This window comes from Rhinatrema bivittatum, chromosome 3 (genome assembly GCF_901001135.1).
Source record: "Rhinatrema bivittatum chromosome 3, aRhiBiv1.1, whole genome shotgun sequence".
Classification (NCBI taxonomy): Eukaryota; Metazoa; Chordata; class Amphibia; order Gymnophiona; family Rhinatrematidae; genus Rhinatrema; species Rhinatrema bivittatum.
Window position 1 is genome coordinate 322,264,025 of NC_042617.1, and position 19,978 is coordinate 322,284,002.

Consider the following 19,978-nt stretch of genomic DNA (forward strand, 5'->3'; position numbering starts at 1 on the left):
TTTCTTATGTTCTTAGCAGCGAGCAATGATGGAGTTGCATCAACAGTATGAAGGCTTATTTGTTAAGGGTAGAATCCACCACACCAGCAAGTTACCCCCATATCTCTTACTTCATTCCCCACCTCCTTGCCTTTAGGGATCCGCAGTGTTTATCCCTTTTGAAATCTTTCATCATGTTTGTCTTCACCACCTCCTCCGGAAGGGCATTCCAGGCATCCACCTCCCTCTCCTGGAAGAAATATTTCCTGACATTGATTCTGATTCATCCTCCCCATTTCATTTTGTGGCTCCCCATATGAAACAGAACAGATACAGTACTTGCATGGATCATTTATGGCCACTCAGCCCTTGGAGAAAGCAGAGAACAACAGAGAGCGTTGAGCTGCTTTACTGTGAGACAAGGGCAGCCACATGGCTTTGATTCGGATATGTAAAAGAGAGAGAGATATCAGACCTGGCCCTGGCCCCGCCCATCTCACTCCTCCATGGTTCCACTTCCTTTCCATCGACAAATTAAGCCCTGCACGCGTCTACAAGGGTGTCCCTTAGAATTTTTCTGCGGAGCCGTTTTGCCTCACTCCTCCTGCTTCTAGGTCTTTGGAGTTTTTTTTTTCCTGGACTCAGCACCGTCCTCTAGATAGATTTTTCGGAAATTCTATAAGCTTTTATTCTTGTTTCAGTTCCATGGCAGTGCGCCATTGGTCCCTGGGGAGCAATGTTCCACTGCCACCATTGAGTTTGATTTTGCTTGGGTTTTTTTTTTTGGTCGACCGTGTCTAGCGGGTTCTAGAGATGCTCCCTGTGCAACAAGGTTATGTATATCACGTTCCCATCTATGTGATGAACTTTGTAGAACAGCACCGAGAAGAGTGGGTCTTGGGCACACACCAACCGGTGCATTATAGAGGATGCCACAGACCCAAGCTTCTTCAGAGCTCATCCAGACTATCTGAGTTTGAGAAGAGGAAGGAACATTTACAAACATGCTGAGGGACGAGGTAAAGAATAAGTAACAAATTGAGTGTCTATTGCCTAATGGGAAGACATTCCACAAATCTTAGCTGGACCATTATGAATCTGCTGCAGTGGAGAGTGAGGAGGAGCAAGAGAAGAATAACCTGTACTATTTCCATTCCACCAGAGGGATGGGCATAAACTGTGTACGTTTTGTAACTGTTACTTGTTGCATTTTGCAGCTTGCAAGGGCTTGAGCTGTGCTATGCACCAGACGCCAGGCTTCACTGCTCTCCAGTACACACAGGATGCCACCTCAGCTGCTTCTTCCTCGCGGGCTGCCATAGATGTGCGCACGCCCGATGGCCCATTATTTAAAGGGCCTGCAGCGCAAAAAGGCCAAGGTGCCCAATGATATCACATCACTGACTCAGGCTCTATATGAGCCTCCCAGAAAGCCTCTCCTTGCCTCAGCAATAGCTCCAGCTACCTCTGCAGTGCATGTTTCTAGGCTGCTCCTGCCTTGTTCATCCAGTCTGTTCCCGTCTCATCTGCCTAGCCTGAGCCTCTTTCTGTCCTGCCTTCCTGCTCCTCAGACTATCTGGTTTTGACCCTTGCTTGGACTTCCATTTCCCTCGACTGCTGTCTGCTTTCAATCCCTTGCTTGGACTTCTGTTTTTGCCTGACTGCTGCCTGCCTTCGACCCTTGCTTGGCCCTGGACTCTCCTATTTCGTCTTCACCCAGAGACCCTCACCTAAAGTCCTGCCGGCCCTGGCACCCAAAGGCTCAACCCGAGGAGAACGAGGGCTGGTACAGGTGGTCTCCACCTAGTCTCTGTCTCGTCTGGGTCCACTTGCTGGCGGTGGGAACCTGCGGAGCTCCTCCTCACAGGTAGAGCCTATCTCACCCCAGCCTAAGGGTCCAGTCACAACATTATTGTTGTATTGAGAATTTTGGGTCTAGTTTAGATCAGTTTGGGAGTGGAAGAGTATTCTAGTCATTAGTGCAGTGGGCTATGAATCAGAAAAGTCAGGATTCAAATCCCACTGCTGTTCCTTTTCTTTTTTTTTTCTTGAGTTTGTGTCCCTGGGACATAATGTACCTATTGGTCAACACCCTCATTCTCAGATGTGCATAGTGGGGTACATTTTAAAAGACAGTGCGCGCGCGAACAAAAGTACGCTGGATTTTATAAGATACACGTGTAGCCGCGCGTATCTTATAAAATCCGGGGTCGGCGCGCGCAAGGGGGTGCACATTTGTGCAACTTGCGCGCACCGAGCCCTGCGAGCACTGCCCGTTCCCTCCCTTCCCTTCCCTAACCCACCCTCCCGGCCCTATCTAGTCCCCCCCCCCCTACCTTTATCTGAATAGTTACTACTGCCTCCGGGCAGTAGTAACTTACGCGCGCTGGCACGGCAGGCCCCGACACAGGCCGCTGTGTCGGGGCACTCGGCTATGCACCCCGCACCGCCCACATGCCCCCGAACACGCCCCCGATCCGAAACCATGCCCCCTGGCCACGCCCCCGACTGCCCCATTTTGCAAGCCCCGGGACTTGCGCGCGTCCCGGGGCTTGCGTGCGCCGCCGAGCCTATGCAAAATAGGCTCGGCGGCGCACGCAGGGGGGTTTTAAAAGGGTTATGCGCGTAACCCTTTTAAAATCCGGCCCATAATGCCTCTCTCATTTATTTCTAGGAATTCTTCATCATATTTGTAACTATGGCACAAAAACTGATTTTACTCAATAATGACACATTCAGCCTCCAAGATTTTTCCCAGGCTAGAGACTGTGAGAATTCCAAAGGCAGCAGGACCGCGTGATGGTTCAAGATATGGCTAAGTGTGTCTGAGGGCCCCCCTCCAAGTGAACTAATTCCTCTGTACAGAGAAAACAGTTGATTCAATTATATGAATTGTGCATTTGGAAATTAACAGGTGTAATCCCTGCATGCAGGATACTGAGTTTGCCATATATCCATCAACATTAAGCATTGCACTAATTATGCACAGCCCTTTTGCTTGATCTGAACCCTGAACCTGAGATGATCTATCCCTGCTGGGATCCAGACAAATGTTCCAGTTTTCCCCAACTATGAAAGGTGAGAAAGAAAGTCACCAATTTTGCTGTCAATTGTCTGATGGGCCCATAAACACAGGCCAGGACAAACTCTCTCCCATATAGAATGAATTCCAGACCCACGTATCAACCGCTGAGTCCGCTTTTTTTTAAAATTTAAGCAGCAGTGCTTTATGAATAAGAATGTATACTCCCCTGCTCTTACAATTAGAGAATGAATGGCCTGACTGACCTGATTGCACTTTATCAGGTAAGATGTTTCTTGGAGTGCCCATTTGTGCCCACTGATTTAAGGAAGTTAAATATACTGCACTGCTCTACTAGGGATTTGATACCTCTTAACTGATGTAGGTTCCTTCAGGGTGGGGTATTTGCCCTGTAATTTGGATCATGCAAGATAAAGAAAATAACACTCACTATGTCTTTTTGTGAAATAATGACAAGCTGTATTTTTCTGTATAATGTATGTACAGAACACGTACTTATGAGAACACCTGAGACAAATAACAAAACAAACAGATATACAATACTGGAGATGCAGAATATTTCTCTCTCTCTGTTCAACTCTTGTCCGCAGCAGTTCCTCCCATCCCATCTTGCATCTGTATATTATATCCTTGGCGTGCACATGTGAACAATTCCTGAAGTATTGCCAAGTTACTGATAAGAAAAACTTCCTGCGTATGTACTCTAAGATGGTGGATTTCTTGTCTTTTTTGTCCACCACTATAATTGCCATATTGTTTTTAAACCTAACACATCCTGCCCTGGATAGTTGCCAGATGTTTCAGTGCTCAGCACTGCTCGTGGCCTTGAAACTTACAGCTTCAGGTTAGAAGAATGGGGAAAAGGCAGAGGAAAACAGCAGGGGGCTACTACAGCCCACAAGCTTGTGTGTTATCTTTTCCTATGCAGGACTCCCTACTAGATATGGGCCAGCCTGGTGCACGGCAATGGAGTCCCAACTGTACTTTCTGTAATACTAAGGTGGGAAAAGGTGAGGGCCGGGGAAGACTGGAAAGCACAAGCAGGAACTGCCTTGCAGTAACACAAAACTACATGCAATTATTTTTCTTCTTGTAACAACATTGTTACATACACATTAATACACTAATATTAAGAGAGATAGTGTTAAAAGTTGAGTTATCCATGTATACTTATCGAGGAATTCTTTTATTTTTGGGTTTTTCTATCAAGACAATAATTTGTGTGTGTCCTCTTGCTCTTCCTGGATGCCTGGCTACTTTTTTGTAACTGCAAACCCTGCCTATTCTGACCATGTATCGAAGGTTCTGCAGCTCCCAAAAGCAGGGGGAAAACAAGCTTCCATTCCAGCTCAACCTGCCCCCATCCTCTAATTCCATAAGACCTCGGTTCCATCCCATTAGATGGCACTAGAGCTTAGTGAGGGAATCCTCGATGTCCAGATGCAGCAAACAAATCCCAACCATTAACCCAACAATGAACAACCGCATAATCCCTCTCCCTGATGTCTCTTTCCCTGTCCCACCCAGCAAACCCTGACCTTTGCTACAGACCGAGTTTCTAATGTTGTACCAAGCATGCAACTGAAGTAAACTGGCATAGTTTGATGGTGATGTCATCAGTGTCGTCATTGCTTTCAGCTTCTTGTGGCGTACCCCATACATAACAGCAGCAACTTCGATTCCTTATCTTATAGCACTGTGTGCATGATCAGCCCATGCCCTTCGATCCTCGTTCTGTAGCTCTCCCTGTTAACTGCTCATTATTCCGTTGTGAGGGGGAGACTCCCTCAGAACTGAAAATGCCTGAATTGCTATGGTTAGAAAAATGCCAAAACAAAATTGAATCTCATCCTGCTCTCTCATTAAAGTTTCACCTAACAAAATTTGGATCCCTCCACATCCATATTGATATTAGACCTATCACTTGGTCAACCCAATATTATAAAGCAATTAACAAGTATATTTACCAACCCAAAACTCTAGATACAGAAAAAGATATAAAATGTCAGGAAACATCAGTAAGTCTTGTCATTGTCCGCTGTTCAGATCCGATGCTCGGTGGAGTTGGCATTCTTGACCCTATCAAAAATGTAGTTCTTATTGGTGTGCCAAGCAAATTCCTCCAGCTGGAATTATAGACATTTTTCAATGACTTTATCCAATGTTGGAAAATTAAAACATGGTTGATAATTAGAAACTTCACTAGATGGAACTTTAGGGTTCTTTTTAATTGGTCAGAATACTGCTTTTTTCAAGTTATCTGGAAAACATCCTTCATTTAAAGAAGCATTAACAATATTCATAAGAAGGGCATAAAAAAAAATCAAGGACATACTCCTGATAGTCCAAAAAGGCCAATGGTCCAGGGGAGAACTATTTTCTTTCAATTGAGGGATAACTTTTAATTCCTGAAATTGTCATCTGGTCAAACTGAGACCATTTTACAGGGTCAAGATTCATTAGTTCAGGGAATGATTCAGATATCCTTTTCACCTTATACTCAAAATAATCAGCTACCTCCTCACAATCAACATATACATCAGTTGATTTCTTTTAAATTTTCATCAAGTTATTAACTACATAAAATAATTTCTTTGGTTGGTTCAAGCTATTCATTATCTGATTGCTATAGTACTCTTTTTTTTTTTAGGAATCTGAACTGCAGCCCTATAAATCCTTAATTTTGATGTATAACAACACATTGGGAATAATTTTCAAAAGGCTTTTACAAACTTAAAATTGGGTTTTACATGTGTAAATGGACTTTAGACGTGTAAGTGGGCTTTTGAAAATTGCTACAAAGTATGCCATTGAATTGTCAATAGGTTTTACCCACATAAGTACACTTAAAGGTGAATTTTGAAAGCCTGATACGTGCTGAAATTAGGGGATGTGCAAATATGTTGGGCTGGTGCACCCCAAGTGGATTTTAAAAGCCGCCCCAATATGCACATGCATGCCACTGCGTGCACAAATGAAAAGTACAAAAACAGGGTGGGGCAGGGCATGGGTGTGGTCTGGGAGGGGCATGGGCATTCCTGGATTTAAAACTTGAAATTTGCATGTAAATAGTTACACATATTGGAGAGTACCAGGTCCCCTATCATGTAACTTTACTTCTGCTATGGATAACGTGTAAGTGATAAAAAAAAAAAACTGTACACAGAGCAGTGGGGTATTAAGGGTTGGATCTAACGGGGAGATGGCAGGGTATTAAACTAGGGGGTTTGGAAATCCTATCCCTTATCTGAGTGAACTGGGGAAACTGGCAATGGCATTGGTGTACCTGTCTTAAAATTCTTCCACTTATGTGGTAGAAGCGTCATGTCTGTGCATAAGCACGCATCCCCTTAAAATATGGCGCACATATGTGCGTGGTCAGGCTATTTTATAACATGCACGCATATATGCGCGATTGCTATAAAATGGCTGCATCCCAGGGCATGGGCTGATGAATGGACGCACAAGAGCTCATGCGCCAGTTTAAAAGTTACTGTCCCCTGAGGTGAATTCTGAAAGCCTGATACATACATTAATTAGGGGATGCACAAAGAAGATGGGCTTGTGTGTGCCAAGAGGGTTTTAAAAGCCACCGAGATACGCACGTCTCTCACACAGCATGCACATCTCGAAAGATTTCCAAAAGGGGCGGGGCCTGGGCATGAACCTAAGATGTCTGCGTATATAGTGACGCAACCTGGCCTGTGCTGAAGCCCCCTACTGTGTAACTTTACTTCTGCTTCGGATGCTGTGTAAGATAAAATTTAAAGAAAACTAAGCAAGATCTGCAGGTTTTTAAGAATTGGGGCACGAAAGCTATCAAACCAGGGGGGATGAAGGACTTCTCTCTTAATTGGATGAACATGTAAAATTGGGAAAGGTGTTGGCGCATGCCCCTTTTAAAATCCCCTGATTTACACAGTAGAAGCAGGATGTGCACGTGCCCACTTAAAATTTGGATCATATGCTTGTGGCCCAGCTATTTTATAACATGCATGCGTATGTTATAATATGGGCGCATACCTGGGCATGGGTCAACTTTTGCGCGCAAATGTGAGCATGCGTGCTGGTTTGAAAGTTACTGTCACTGGAGGTAATTTTTAAAGGAGTTACGTGTGTAAATATAACATGCTATTGAACAATTTTCAAAAGCCATTTATTCAAGTAAAGTGCACTAACATGAGTAAATCCGATGGACAATTCAATGGCATATAATGTAGAAGCCCACTTACACGGGTAAAGTGCATTTACACATGTAAAACCCAATTTTAAGTGTGAACTTTTTTTTTAACTATCAGGATCCTAAGTGCATAAATGGGATTTTGAAAATTGCTATGATAGTATGCTACATTTACACGTGTAACTACTTTAAAATAGCAGAGTTGCTTACCTGTAACAGGTGCTCTCCTAGGACAGCAGGATGTTAGCCCTCACACATGGGTGACATCATCAGATGAAGCCCGGCACAGAAAACATCTGTCAAAGTTTCTAGAACTTTGACTAGGCACACTGAGCATGCCCAGCACAAACAAAGGGTGTGGTCTGGGAGGGGCATGGGCATTCCTGGATTTAAAACTTGAAATTTGCATGTAAATAGTTACACATATTGGAGAGTACCATCAGTCTCGTAACATAGAATTACGACAAAATAAATTAATAAACAGTAGAAACCCAACTCCGCGAGATGGTGGGCGTTTCCTAACATCCTGCTGTCCTAGGAAAACACCTGTTACAGGTAAGCAACTCTGCTTTCTCCTAGGACAAGCAGGATGGCAGTCCTCACACATGGGGGGATACCAAGTTGCAGGTTACTACCAAACTGATATAAATCCACAGCCACCGAACCTAGCGCTAACGGGCGCAACTGCGGTGGTGTGGAAAACCTAGGGAGAAGCCTGCCCCGAAAAAAGTGGGCTTTAGGCAGGAAGAGTTGGGTTGTTTCTTATTGGAAGAGGTTCCGCAGGACAGCCTGACCAAAGTTACTGTCCCTACGGCTATCTCTATCCAAGCAATGGGCTGCGAATGTGTGGAGAGAACTCCACGTTGCTGCCTTGTAAATGTCAGTCACGGGAACTGCATGCAGATGGGCTACAGAAGCTGCTATGGCACAGACAGAATAAGCCTTGACGTGGCCTCCAAGCTGAAGGCCCGCCTGCGCATAGCAGAAGGAAATACAATCCGCTAACCAGTTGGATAATGTGTGCTTGGTGACCGCAACTCCCACTTTGTTCTTATCGAAGGAGAAGAGTTGTGTAGACTGTCGGTGGCCAGTAGAGATGTGAATCGGAACCAGAATCGGATCCGATTTCAGTTCCGATTCACATCTCTATAGATGTGAATCGGAACCAGAATCGGATCCGATTTCAGTTCCGATTCACATCTCTAGTGGCCAGTTCTCTCTAGATAGAAAGCCAAGGCTCTTTTGCAGTCCAGGATGTGTAGAGCCTGCTCACTGTGGTGAGAATGCGGCCTGGGAAAAAAGATAGGCAGGACAATTGACTTGGGCAGGAACTTAGGGTGGGTGCGAAGCACCACCATGTCATGGAAAAACTTTGTATAGGGTGGATATGTTACCAACACCTGAAGCTCACTAACTTCCTGGTGGACAGCTTTCGAGAAGCTACCAGGACCTGAGATGCATCCTCCGAGAGGTCAAGGGACCGAGTAGGACTAACCTCTCAACATTCAGGCGATCAGAGACAGTGCCCGGAGGTTGGGATGGCGCAGCCTGCCTCAGTCCTGTGTGATCAGGTTGGGTGAGGTCCCCAGACTGATCAGCTCCCTGTCGGAGAGGTCCTGAAGGACTGGGAACCAAGCCTGTCTCAGCCACTGGGGGTTGCAAGAATCATGGTCCCCCCGTCATGCAAGAGCTTCAGGAGAGTTTTCAACACCAGCAGAAGCAGAGGATATGCATGCAGAAGGCCCTTGCCCCAATGGCGGGCAAAGGCATCTGAGGCTGGTCTCTCAATTCCCCACTGAAGGGAACAGAAGTTGCTCACTTTGTTGTTGCAGGGGGAGGCGAAGAGATATATGTCCGATTCCCCCCAGAGGCAGAAAAGGCGAGCCACCAGTGTCTGGTCAAGGGACTACTCGTGGGAGTGGAACGCTCGGCTCAGGCGAGCCGCCACCACATTCTCCTCTGCCCGGAGCAGAATTCACTGGGACTGGGCCTAGGATCAAATTTAGACAGCTTTCTGGCAGAGGAGGAGTGATCCGGTATCTCCTTGCTTGTTGATGTATCACATCACTACCTGGTTGCCTGTCTGGACTAGTACTGCTCGATTGGACAGGCAATCCCGGAACGTCCAGAGCGCATACCTGATCGCCCAAAGTTCCAGGAAGTTGATCTGGCATGATGCCTCCTGGGCCAACCAGCGACCATGTGTGCAGAGGCCATTCACATGTGTCCCCCCAGCCCAGGGTGGAAGCATCCGTAGTGAGCACAACCTGGCACGGAGGGGTCTGAAAGGGAACCCCCCGCTCCAGGTTGGGGAGAATTTCCCACCAGGACAGGGAGACCAGGAGGGGAAGCGTAATGCACACCCACACACTGAGGTCCTGGGAGGCCTGGCACTACTATGATTGCAGAGTCCACTGGATTCTCTGCATGTGCAAGAGGGTGACATGGACCAAGGCAGCCATGAGATGCAACAACCGAAGCATAAGGCGGGCTGGCACCCATCGGCTGCAGCGCATGAACCTTGCCAGAGACACTAGAGCAAGTGCTTGGTCATGAGGAAGGAAAGCCCAGCCTTGGGTCGTATCCAGGCAGGCCCTGAGGAAGTTCAACTGGATCGACGGAATAAGGTGGGACTTCAGGAATCTGGTAACAAACCCGAGGGATTCGAGCAGCCGTATGGTCAAGTTGAGGGAATGAAGTGCCCCTTCGTGTGTGGCTGTCTTGACCAGCCAGTCGTCCAAGTAGGGAAAGACATGTACCCCTAGATGAGGAAGGTATGCCCCTATGACTGCTAAGCACTTGGTGAAGACACGTGGGGCTGAGGCCAGGCTGAATGGCAACACCTTATACTGAAAGTGACTGTTTCCCACCAGGAATCGTAGATCTTCCTGTGACCATGGGAGATTCCTATGTGGACAAAGGTGTCCTTTAGATTGAGGGAGCAAAACCAGTCCCCTCTTTGCAGGAGGAGAATCAGGGTGCCCAGCAAGATCATCTTGAAATCTTCTCTTCATAGATGTTTGTTCAAGGCCCTCAGATCTAAGATGGGCATAATCCCCATGCTTTCTTTGGAATCAGGAAGTATTTGGAGTAGAATTCCCGTCCTTGCTGATCTTGTGGAATGGGTTCTACCACTCCCATTAACAGGGTGGAGAGCTCTGTTCAAAGAACCTCCTGATGTGGGGTCTGGTCCCACGATGAACAGGGGGAAGAGTTCTCTGGGACACTCAGGAAATTCAACAGACACCCTCGATGGATGATGGACAGGACCCAGTGGTTTGTGGCTATTGGTCCTGGATGGACTGTAGCTGACCTCTGACTAGGGGTGCCAAAGCCGAGGGTATGGATACTGGGCTTATGCTCCCTTGGGACTGGTCAAAACCCCATGGCGGGGCTTTGCTGGGGAGCCAGCTGAGGTCTGGGCATCCACGTTGTCGAGTGTGACCCCTAGAATGCCCTCGTGGTCCGTGAGACCGGAGGATAATATTTTCTCTGGTGATAAAATGATCTTCTGCTGCTTTGACATGAGGACTTCCGGCCTGATGGAGGGTCCAAAGTGCTGGCAGAGAGATGATGAAGGGTCTCATGGTGGTCCCTTCAACTGAGCCATGGCATCCCCAAACAAGTTCTCCCCAGTACAGGGCAGGTCAGTGAGCTTGTCTTGGACCTCCGGCCAGAGGTCCGATGTTCAGAGCCATGCCAGCCTACGGACCCCAATGCCCACTGCTGCTAACCGAGCAGCAGTCTCAAAAAGCATTGTAGGTGGAACGCACCTCATGTTTGCCACACTTGAGGCCCTGCTGAGCAACTGCCAGGAGGTCTTCAAACTGTTGCTGGGGAAAGCATTCGGCTATCTCCTGGACCTGCTTCTAGAGGCTGTGAGTGTACTGGGTCATATAAAGCTGGTAGGAAATGATGTGAGCAATCAACATTGAGCCCTGAAACACCTTCCTACCCAGGGCATCTGCAGCCTGATGTTCCCGCCCCGGAGGTGCCGAAGCGTGGGTATGGGAGCATTTGGCTTTTTTGAGAACCAACTCCACTACCACTGACGGTGTTGCTGGTGCCTCTCAAAACCTAAGGCCGGCTGGACAAGGTAGAGTGTGTCTGTCTTACGATTCACCGGTTGTATGGAGATTGGGTGCTTCCACATCCTGAGGAGTAACTCCTTGAAAATATCATCGATGGGAATAGCGAGCACCTTCTTTGGGGCATCTAAGAACTGGAGAACCTCCAGCATTTTGTGATGGGCGTCCTCCTCTGTCAGAAGCTGGAAGGGGACAGACTCAGCCATAGCCTGCACAAAGCTAGCAAAGATCAGATCCTCTGGTGGGGATCTAGGCCTCTCATCCGAAGAAGATGGATCCGAGGGGATGTCTCCAGAGTCCTGCGAGGAAGGCTCAGAGGTATCATCTTCCCAGGGATCATACGGGGCTTCCTTCTCACTGAAGTCCCATGTGGAGCCCCGCGGAGGGTCCCTGCCTGAGACCCCCTGGCCTCAGAGCCAAAGGCAACGATGGAACTGGGGGCATTGAAGGCCCTGAGGCACCGGGACCTGGACCGGGGAAGAGTGGCACCAGCACCGATGGTGCTCCAGATGGGAGGCATTGTCTTCCTCCAAAGCACCCACAATGGGGATGACTCCGGATGGAGGAGGACTTGTCGGCCACTAGGGTGTCAGAAGAACCTTGGGCGCCGGTGGCAGCAGCGAGGGCAGAACGCCCAAGAGGACAGCGAGTCGCTCTAGCAGCAGCACCAGCATTGCAGGGGCAGGCTCGGACGCCGGGGTACCAGTGGAGCTGGTGGCTCGATGCCCTGAAGGGCTCGGAGCACCGTCTGTTGCACCCTGTGGCCTCTCATCCGGAGAAGATGGATCCGAGGGGATGTCTCCAGAGTCCTGCGAGGAAGACTCAGAAGTTTCATCTTCCCAGGTGTCATACGGGGCTTTCTTTTTACTGAAGTCCCCTGGGGAGCCCCGAGGAGGGTCCCTGCCTGAGACCCCTGGCCTCAGAGCCAAAGGCATCGATGCAACTGGGGGCATTGAAGGCCCTGATACACCAGAAACTGGAGTGGGCAAGAGTGTGCGTGGCACCAGCACCGATGGTGCCCCACATGGGAGGTACTGTCTTCCTCCAAAGCACCCACAATGTTGATGGGGGAGGACTTGGCAGCCACTGGGGTGTCAGGAGAACCTTGGGCGCCGGTGGCAGCTGCGTGGGCAGAACGCCCAAGAGGACATCAAGTCGCTCTAGCAGCAGCACCAGCATTGCAGGGGCCGGCTCGGACGCTGGGGGGTACCGGTGGAAGCTGGTGGCTCGATGCCCTGAAGGGCTCAGAGCACCGTCTGTTGCATCCTGTGGTCCAGCTCCTTCTGGAATTCCACCGAACTGAGGATGGAGGGAATAGGAGCAGGAAGAGGCATGACCAGAACCTCCTCAGAGCCCCAGGGAGGCTCGGTACCTGGTACCAATGTCAGTGGGGAACGTCCAGGACTCCCAGGTATGATGGAGGTTAATGTCTCCTCTCCGTGGGGTTGCTTTGGGGGCAGCACGGAGGACCCCGATGCTGCCCTGAGCACGGCACCATGTGATGATAGTGACTGGTGATGATGCTTCCAAAGTTTGCTCAGACCGGTCTTTCCCCAGCACCGAGGATGGAGATGATCCAGAGGTCTTGAGCGCGATGACGCTGGAGAATGCCTATCTCCCGAACCGCGCTCACATGTGGTAAGTTTTTTGCACCTTCTATGCGGTTGATTTCCGACTGTACCGTACTCGGTATTTGCCGGTCATCAACTGCTCGCCGGCTCTTTTTCATGGTGTCATTGGTTTTTCACTGATGCCCCCAGTGTCCGCGGACCATGTCCATCATGGATCTACATGACATTTGCATTCTCTGCCTGGGGGCATCGCATGACATCCGGGGGTGTCGTCTTTGCAACCAAATGACCCCCAAGGGTCGTCAGGCTCATCTTGATAAAATGGAAAAACTCTTCGGATCAAAAAAATCTGAAACTTCGACTCTAGTGTCTGCCGCCTCCATCGGTTCCCCATGGTCCTTGGGAGTAGAGGCGGCAGACACCAGAGTCGAAGGTTCATATTTTCACTGGGCATGCTCAATGTGCCCAGTCAAAGTTCTAGAAACTTTGACAGAAGTTTTCCGTGCCGGGATCCATCTGATGATGTCACCCATGTGTGAGGACTACCATCCTGCTTGAAAAGCGCTACGACAGTATATTACATTTATATTTGTAACTCCTTTGAAAATTGCTATGATAGTAAGTTACATTTACACGAGCAACTCCTTTGAAAGTTACCTCCTTTATTCTCCTGTGTTTTATAATTTCCGCCATCGTGGCTGTAACCACTGTAGCTCTCTGCAGGCTATCCCGTGCCTCCTTGGATACCCAAGGCAGCCAGATTGCCACACTTTGCCCAGTCTCCCCTCCTCGGCCTTTTAAAGTTCCAGCGGATGAAGCATACTTTCAAGCCCCATCCCTCATTTCTTCTACTTGCCCTTCTTCAGTTCAACAACCAGGGAGATTTCAGAAATGACATCAAAATGACCTGTACCTTTATTTCTTTTACATCACGGGAAGAGAGAAAACTCTGCCAGTGAAATGAGTGCCAACAGTTCCATAAATAATTCTTTCTGGTCCCTGGTATCGTGTGCTCCTGCTCAGTGGCTTAGACAGCAGTGCACTGCTGCTGCTGCTTCCAGCTGAACTAATCAGGTTGTAACACATCCGAGCTACAGTCGCCTAATGTTAATAACAATATTCCAGAAATTACCTAGCATATAAAAATACAGCTGTGCGGTACCAAAATCTGGATTCCTTCTCTGAATGGAGAAACAATTACTTAATCCTGACATGCTTGCAAAATCATATTTGAAATTTGACGATACTACGGAAACCTCAACAAAAGAAGAGAATGTCACACAGCTAATTTCATAATTTGAAGGCAGACAGGTAAATAATGATGTCATCAGCTCTGAAACAATTCAGCAATTTATTTTTTCAGTACCGAGTTCTGGATACTGTGCTCTTCTACTTAAGATGGAATTATCAATTTTATCCATTATATGTAAGCAAACAGAGACTTATTCAAATTTTGTCTATTGAATTCAATATTTGAAACAGTACTGGATATCGAATTCCTCCACTGATCCACAGGAAAGTTGCAGGGCAAGCTTCCCCATGCATACTGTCCTGCCAAATGCCTCTCTAAGATGGGAGGGTAAGTCAGTCTCACTGTCTACACAATCTCTCTTCTGGGACTGTCAACAAGGGTGCTAATTAGAATTAAAATGAGATGGTGGGGACTGGAGTGAGACAACCAGCCACCCAAAGGCTTTCAAATTTTGGTTCTGAGCCAGATTTGAACCAGTGACCTGTACCAGTCCCCTGAGCTGTCCCCGTCTCTGAATGAAGCTTCAGTCCACGGGTTGCGGGTTTCCTTGCCCACTTGCTTTGTTTAGCCTGTTCTCCAGGCTTCACATGTAGCGATTTCTGATGTACTCTCGATAGATGAGAACATCTTCCTTGCCCAGCATCTGCATGATGCCTCTAGAAGCCTGGACGTGAGCAGCAAAGATCTCGATCGACTTTCTGTCCACTTTGGGAGGCTGCAACCTCGTAAATGTTGTCCCAGGAAAACGATGAGATAGGAGTCCTGCAAAATTCAAGCACATAAATTCCATATCAGTGGAAGAGCTGCATTGATGGGAAGTTCATTTAAAGTGTCCTTTTCACAGCATCCGTCCCTGGGCAATTGCTAATTTAACAACATGAGCACCAAGGGCAAATCAGCAACTCTTAACCTTCAGAAATGTTAGCACCATTAGGATGATTTGTGTGAGATTCTTAATTAAGCTTTATTGGATTCTTTAAACATTTAGTGAAAAGAAAATCAACAGAGCATTTGAGTTGACTTAATTTGCTTTTGGTAAGGGTAATGGACAGTTAAAGTCGCATGCTTTTGGAATTACTTATGAAACCGTGAACGGTGGTGCATGCCTAAAATGCCCTCCTGGAAAAGGGAGTTCAAAAGGGCATGGGATAAACACAGTGGATGAGAATGAAGAAACAGGATAACCTGTGGTAACCTTAGGTGTAACATTTCTGCACAAAGCAGCAGTTACAACCCTAAACATTTTGCTGGGTGGCCTGGATGGTCCATTTGGGTCTTTATCTGCTACTATGTTACTACAGGAGAAAGGGAACTTATCAGTCTTAAAAGTTTGCATTTTCAAAGCCTTGTTAACCTTACAGAGGTTTTCTTAGAATTAATGTTATGCTGGATAGGCTAACAGGGTACTCCTGCTCCACTCTTTGAAACTTGACAGTGTTTCTACAACATCAGCATTGTACAAGGTAAATCACGGTTATTTCAATGACCTTCGTGTGCATACAACAAGCAGTAATCCTCCTAATCTGATAAACCTTTCCCTTTTGCTACATGTCCTACTGATCCCCAACAATGCCCATCAACTGGCAAATCATGCAACGGTGCTCATGGTTATTATTGGATGTCACTGCAGACTGGTAAGGAATATCTTATTTAGCAAACGTCTGTGCTCTCTGCAGCCAGAAAGCAGCTTTTTTATTTGAACCAGGAGCAAACTTTTATTTTTACAGCATTTAAGAGCCCTACTACATGCACGATGCTCACCAGAGGAAAGTACCAGGGGTGGTTCTATCTCTAGGCAAAGTGAGAAGGCAGCCGCAGGTGGAAATACTTTTGGGGTGGCAAAAAGTGCCCCCACCAAAACACTCCTGTGACAGATGCCTCACTTTTCCACAACTTGATTACCAAAATGCCTGTGGTTGAAAAGAGGTGTGGTAGACTCCCTCCTGCAATGTCCTGAAAAGAGGCCTGGCAGACCCCATCCCACCACAGCCCAAAAAGAGGCCCAATAGGGTCGTGGCAGACCCTCATCCAGCTGTGGCTAAAAAAGAGGGGTAGGCCCTAAGAACGTGTGTGCATGTATGAGAGAGAGAGATAGGGGTTGGTGAGTACGAGACCTGTGTGTGTGTGTGTGTAAGAGAGAGTGCCTGGGTACATATATGAGCGCGTGAGCACCTGTATACAATACGTGTGTGTGTGAGATAGCCTGTATGCATGTATGAGTGTGCATATCTGAGAGAAAAGGGTGTGTGAGAGAAGCTGTACGCATGTGTGAGAGAGACAGAGGATGTGTGTGAAAGCCTGTGTGCAAGTGTGAATGTATGTGTGAGAGAGAGGGAGTGTTTGAGAGAGGGTATAGTTGTGTGGGCCCCCTCCCCCAATCCACAACAATCTCAAATAGACTGGAAATCAAAAGATCCCAAGTATGGAGAGCAGGGAATTTTAAAAATTCTATTAGCCTTCATTGCTGGGTGTTATTTGATGTATCTGTTGCTTTGAAATATTTTATTGTTTTTTGAGAACTTAAAACATTTTTTATAATTATTGAATGCTTTATTTGTCGGCTGTTTTGAAATATTTATTCCTTCTATTAGCATAATTTAATGTTAAGATTGATGTTATATTTCTTGATTTTATTATTGTGTTAAGAGGAATGATAATGTTTGTTTTTCATTGTTGCACTGCATACAAAATCTGGTTTCTTGTGGTTTCCAGTTCAGTCTTTGTCTGCATGTTTACATTTGTACTTTACGGTATATTTACTCTGTATTTGGCGAGGGTTTGTCTGTGTTCTGCATGTGCAACTGAGGTTGATATTCTGCTGGCATGTAATTTCTGTCCTGGGATCTATAGCAGCTTGGCTTGTTCTGTTTTCCTAATAGGAAGTTGTGAGGCAGTGTCCCTAATGTTCCCCTGTTTACCTGTATAGGACCAGGCTAGGTGCCTGGTTCACATTAAATCCACTAAGGAGAGTATGCTCTGTGGCGGGATCCTTCGGGGCAGGTGGGGTTCAGAGGGCATAACCAGAGACTGAGGAATAAGAGCTGGGATCCAGGTGGGGATAGGCAGACCAGGCCTAGGTTTCTGGGAGGAAGGCAGCTCCTGTAACATAATACTGTACAAACACTGAGCTGAATCGAAGCAGTACAAACTGTGAGTAGAGAGAGTATACTGTCTGAAGGTAAAGGCAGTCTAGTGTGATGTATATGACTGAAGCTGTGAATAAAGATTATGTTTTAAGAAAGGCTGGAGTCAGACTGAATTTCTGCAACCAGGCCTGTGAGAATCACCGCTCATTCCCACATATGGTGTCAGAAGTGGGATTTGAATACATGCCTCCAAGAAAGTGTTTGTTTGGAGTACAGAAAGAATTATGAAGAGGACCTGTGTTTCTAAACGTAGTACAGAACACAGAGTGCCCATGGCTCTAAAACAAAGTATAGAGCACAGGGGTGCACAGGGGTGCACAGAACATGGTAGCTTGTGAAAGGTTGTGGCTCAGAAGCTGCACTGAAGACCCCACCCCCCCATCAAAGTTTAAAGTTTCAGGTAGAGAGGAAACTGTGAATGGGCCTAATTGCAGGGACAGCCAGGAAGTGGTAGGTTTGTACAGGCTAACAGAAGCCAGACTCAAGGTATGATAGGAAATTAAAAGTGATTAATTATTGCTGGTTATGCAAGCTTTTTTTAAACCTTTATTTTTGCCTTGAAAAAAAAAAGACGAAGGAACACTGGTGCAGCAATGCTGTGCTGAACAGGGTGTGGCCCTGGAAAAGCTACCAGAGTGGGCTGTAAGTGCAGTGAATGGAAACAGAACGAGGCCCTCTTCCAGCAAGCAAACCACTCTGCAAGGAAGGTGTGCAGCCATGAAAAAACCTGGAGTGGAGCAGCTAGGATACTGCAGCACCAGAATGCAGCAGTCTGAGAGCATGACTGAAAGAAGCTGGGAAGCCCTGATCCAGAATCTCCTGGAGATAGAAGGTTACAGGAGAGTCTTGCAAGGAGTCAGTGTTCCTAGATGGAGCAAAAACGGAACCAGGAAATACACTGGGCTATGGTCAACTTCTATTTGGAGTGGAGCCTTGGGGCCTTGTCAAAATGTGGCGACACAGAGTGCTCAGGAGGGAGTACTACAGAATGGCCAGCAGGCTGCATCACCAATTGGCCAGAGGAAGGTGCTACAGGTGGTCCTGAGGAAGACTCTTTAAGGTGCCCAAACACTATCAAGTGTCCAGAGACTTCTCCTGTGAGAAGCCCTCAGAAGGGGGTGGTGAAGAACTCAGAGGGGTCACAGAGAGCCCTGGAGAAGGCAACACAGACTGCCCAGGAGGAGGCAGGAAGTTGGTGCTACAGGAGGTCCTAAGGAAGACTCTGTAGTGTGCCCAAACACTTCTGGGAGTCCCGAAACATCTCCTGTGAGAAGCCCAGAGAAAGAGGGCATGGAAATGCAAGCAAGAAATCCCATGGAGAGCCCAGAGAGTGAGGCTGCGGAAGAGCCAGCAAATGGCATGGGCAAGTAGTGAGAGTGTACAGACTTGGAAACTTCGGATAGCCCAGAGGGAGCCCTGTAGAATATACAGATGAGGAAACTGCAGAAAGCCCAGGGGAAGGCACTGCAGAAGGTACAGAGGAGGAAACAGTGGAGAGCCCAGAGGGAGGCACTGCGGAGAACCTGGAGGAAGAATCCACGGAGAGCCCAGAGGATGGAGCTGTGGAGACTCCAGCAACTGAGTATACAGAGGAGCCAAGGAGGGGTACTACATCAGAGATACCAGACCCGGAGCCAGCAAAGGACTCAGTTAAAGGATGGGGGATGTGCACTGTGTGAAAAGCACACGTTGCAATATTTTTACTTCAGAAGACTATGAATGTTTTTTTCATGTGAAATTATTTATAACTGTGTGACGACTCTTTGAGATGATCACTATTTGGCCCTAGTCTTGAACCCTTTGAGCTAGAATAGGAAAGGTAGTGGAGGGAGGTGGTGCACCATTCAGAACAGTTTCTCCACTGAGGTTGCTGGAATGGCTAGCCCATCGCTGTTTATAAAAACAGCCTGCAGCATTGCTAGCTGTGGCACACTTTGAATAAGGATTCAAGAGAGTAAGAGTGTTTGAGCTAAATTGAAGCTTTGTTCCTCTCCCAGTCTGGATCTTTACCCTATCTGGAAGGAGGCAAATGCTTACCTGTGCTAGCTTCAGGGTTGTGTATGGGCTTTTGGACTCTAGACTGTGGGGATTTTTTCTGTGAGAGCCCTGGTACCCCTGGCTCGGTTAGGTTTAATCAGAAGGCAGGGAAAATTCCACTGCTCTGCAGCCCACACCAAGGGGGCTGGATCAGGTTCGACCCAATGCAGGATGATGCCGGATTTTCCTTCATTTTTGAGTTGCTTGGGAGGAAGTTTGTACTCACCCTTCCTGCTCTCAGGAGGGAACACCTTGAGAAAGCTAAATGTTTCCCACTATCAGGACCTTTCCTAAAGAAAGACCATCTTTGTCATGTAAAGAAGAGAATGAGGCCACCACTGGAGATTTCCCCTTGGGGAGAGGAGGTAAAGTGGAATGTCTATGCATAGACTGTCATCTTTTTGCCATTTTTGGAATGGGTTTTCTGTCCAAAGAATAACCTGTCTAACTGGGGACATTATTTTTCCAAGTCCTGAAGGGTGAGAGTTTCCCTGCCCAAAACTGAGACACACTTGCAGAGATAAAATCTGAAACTGTAAAGTTCACCTTTTCATATCAAGATCTGGCATGAAAGTGCCATTTCTACTACTTAAGAATTCTGACAGTAAAGATTTCATTTGGACATTCACTTTGAGTCTCCAGTGTATGTTGTTGGTACACACATCCCTTGGAGATGAAAAAG

General features: G+C 47.2%; 1 protein-coding gene across 1 annotated transcript in view; it reads right to left on the reverse strand.

Annotated features, from left to right (window-relative positions):
• Nucleotides 1–14,193: 14,193 nt before the first annotated feature.
• Nucleotides 14,194–19,978, reverse strand: part of FIG4 (FIG4 phosphoinositide 5-phosphatase) — a 600,391-nt gene continuing 594,606 nt past the window's right edge. Inside the window, 2 exon segments of the mRNA XM_029595282.1 lie at nt 14,194–14,831; nt 14,833–14,875. Of these exon segments, the coding sequence (XP_029451142.1) occupies nt 14,697–14,831; nt 14,833–14,875 (178 nt within the window). The 3' untranslated portion in view covers nt 14,194–14,696.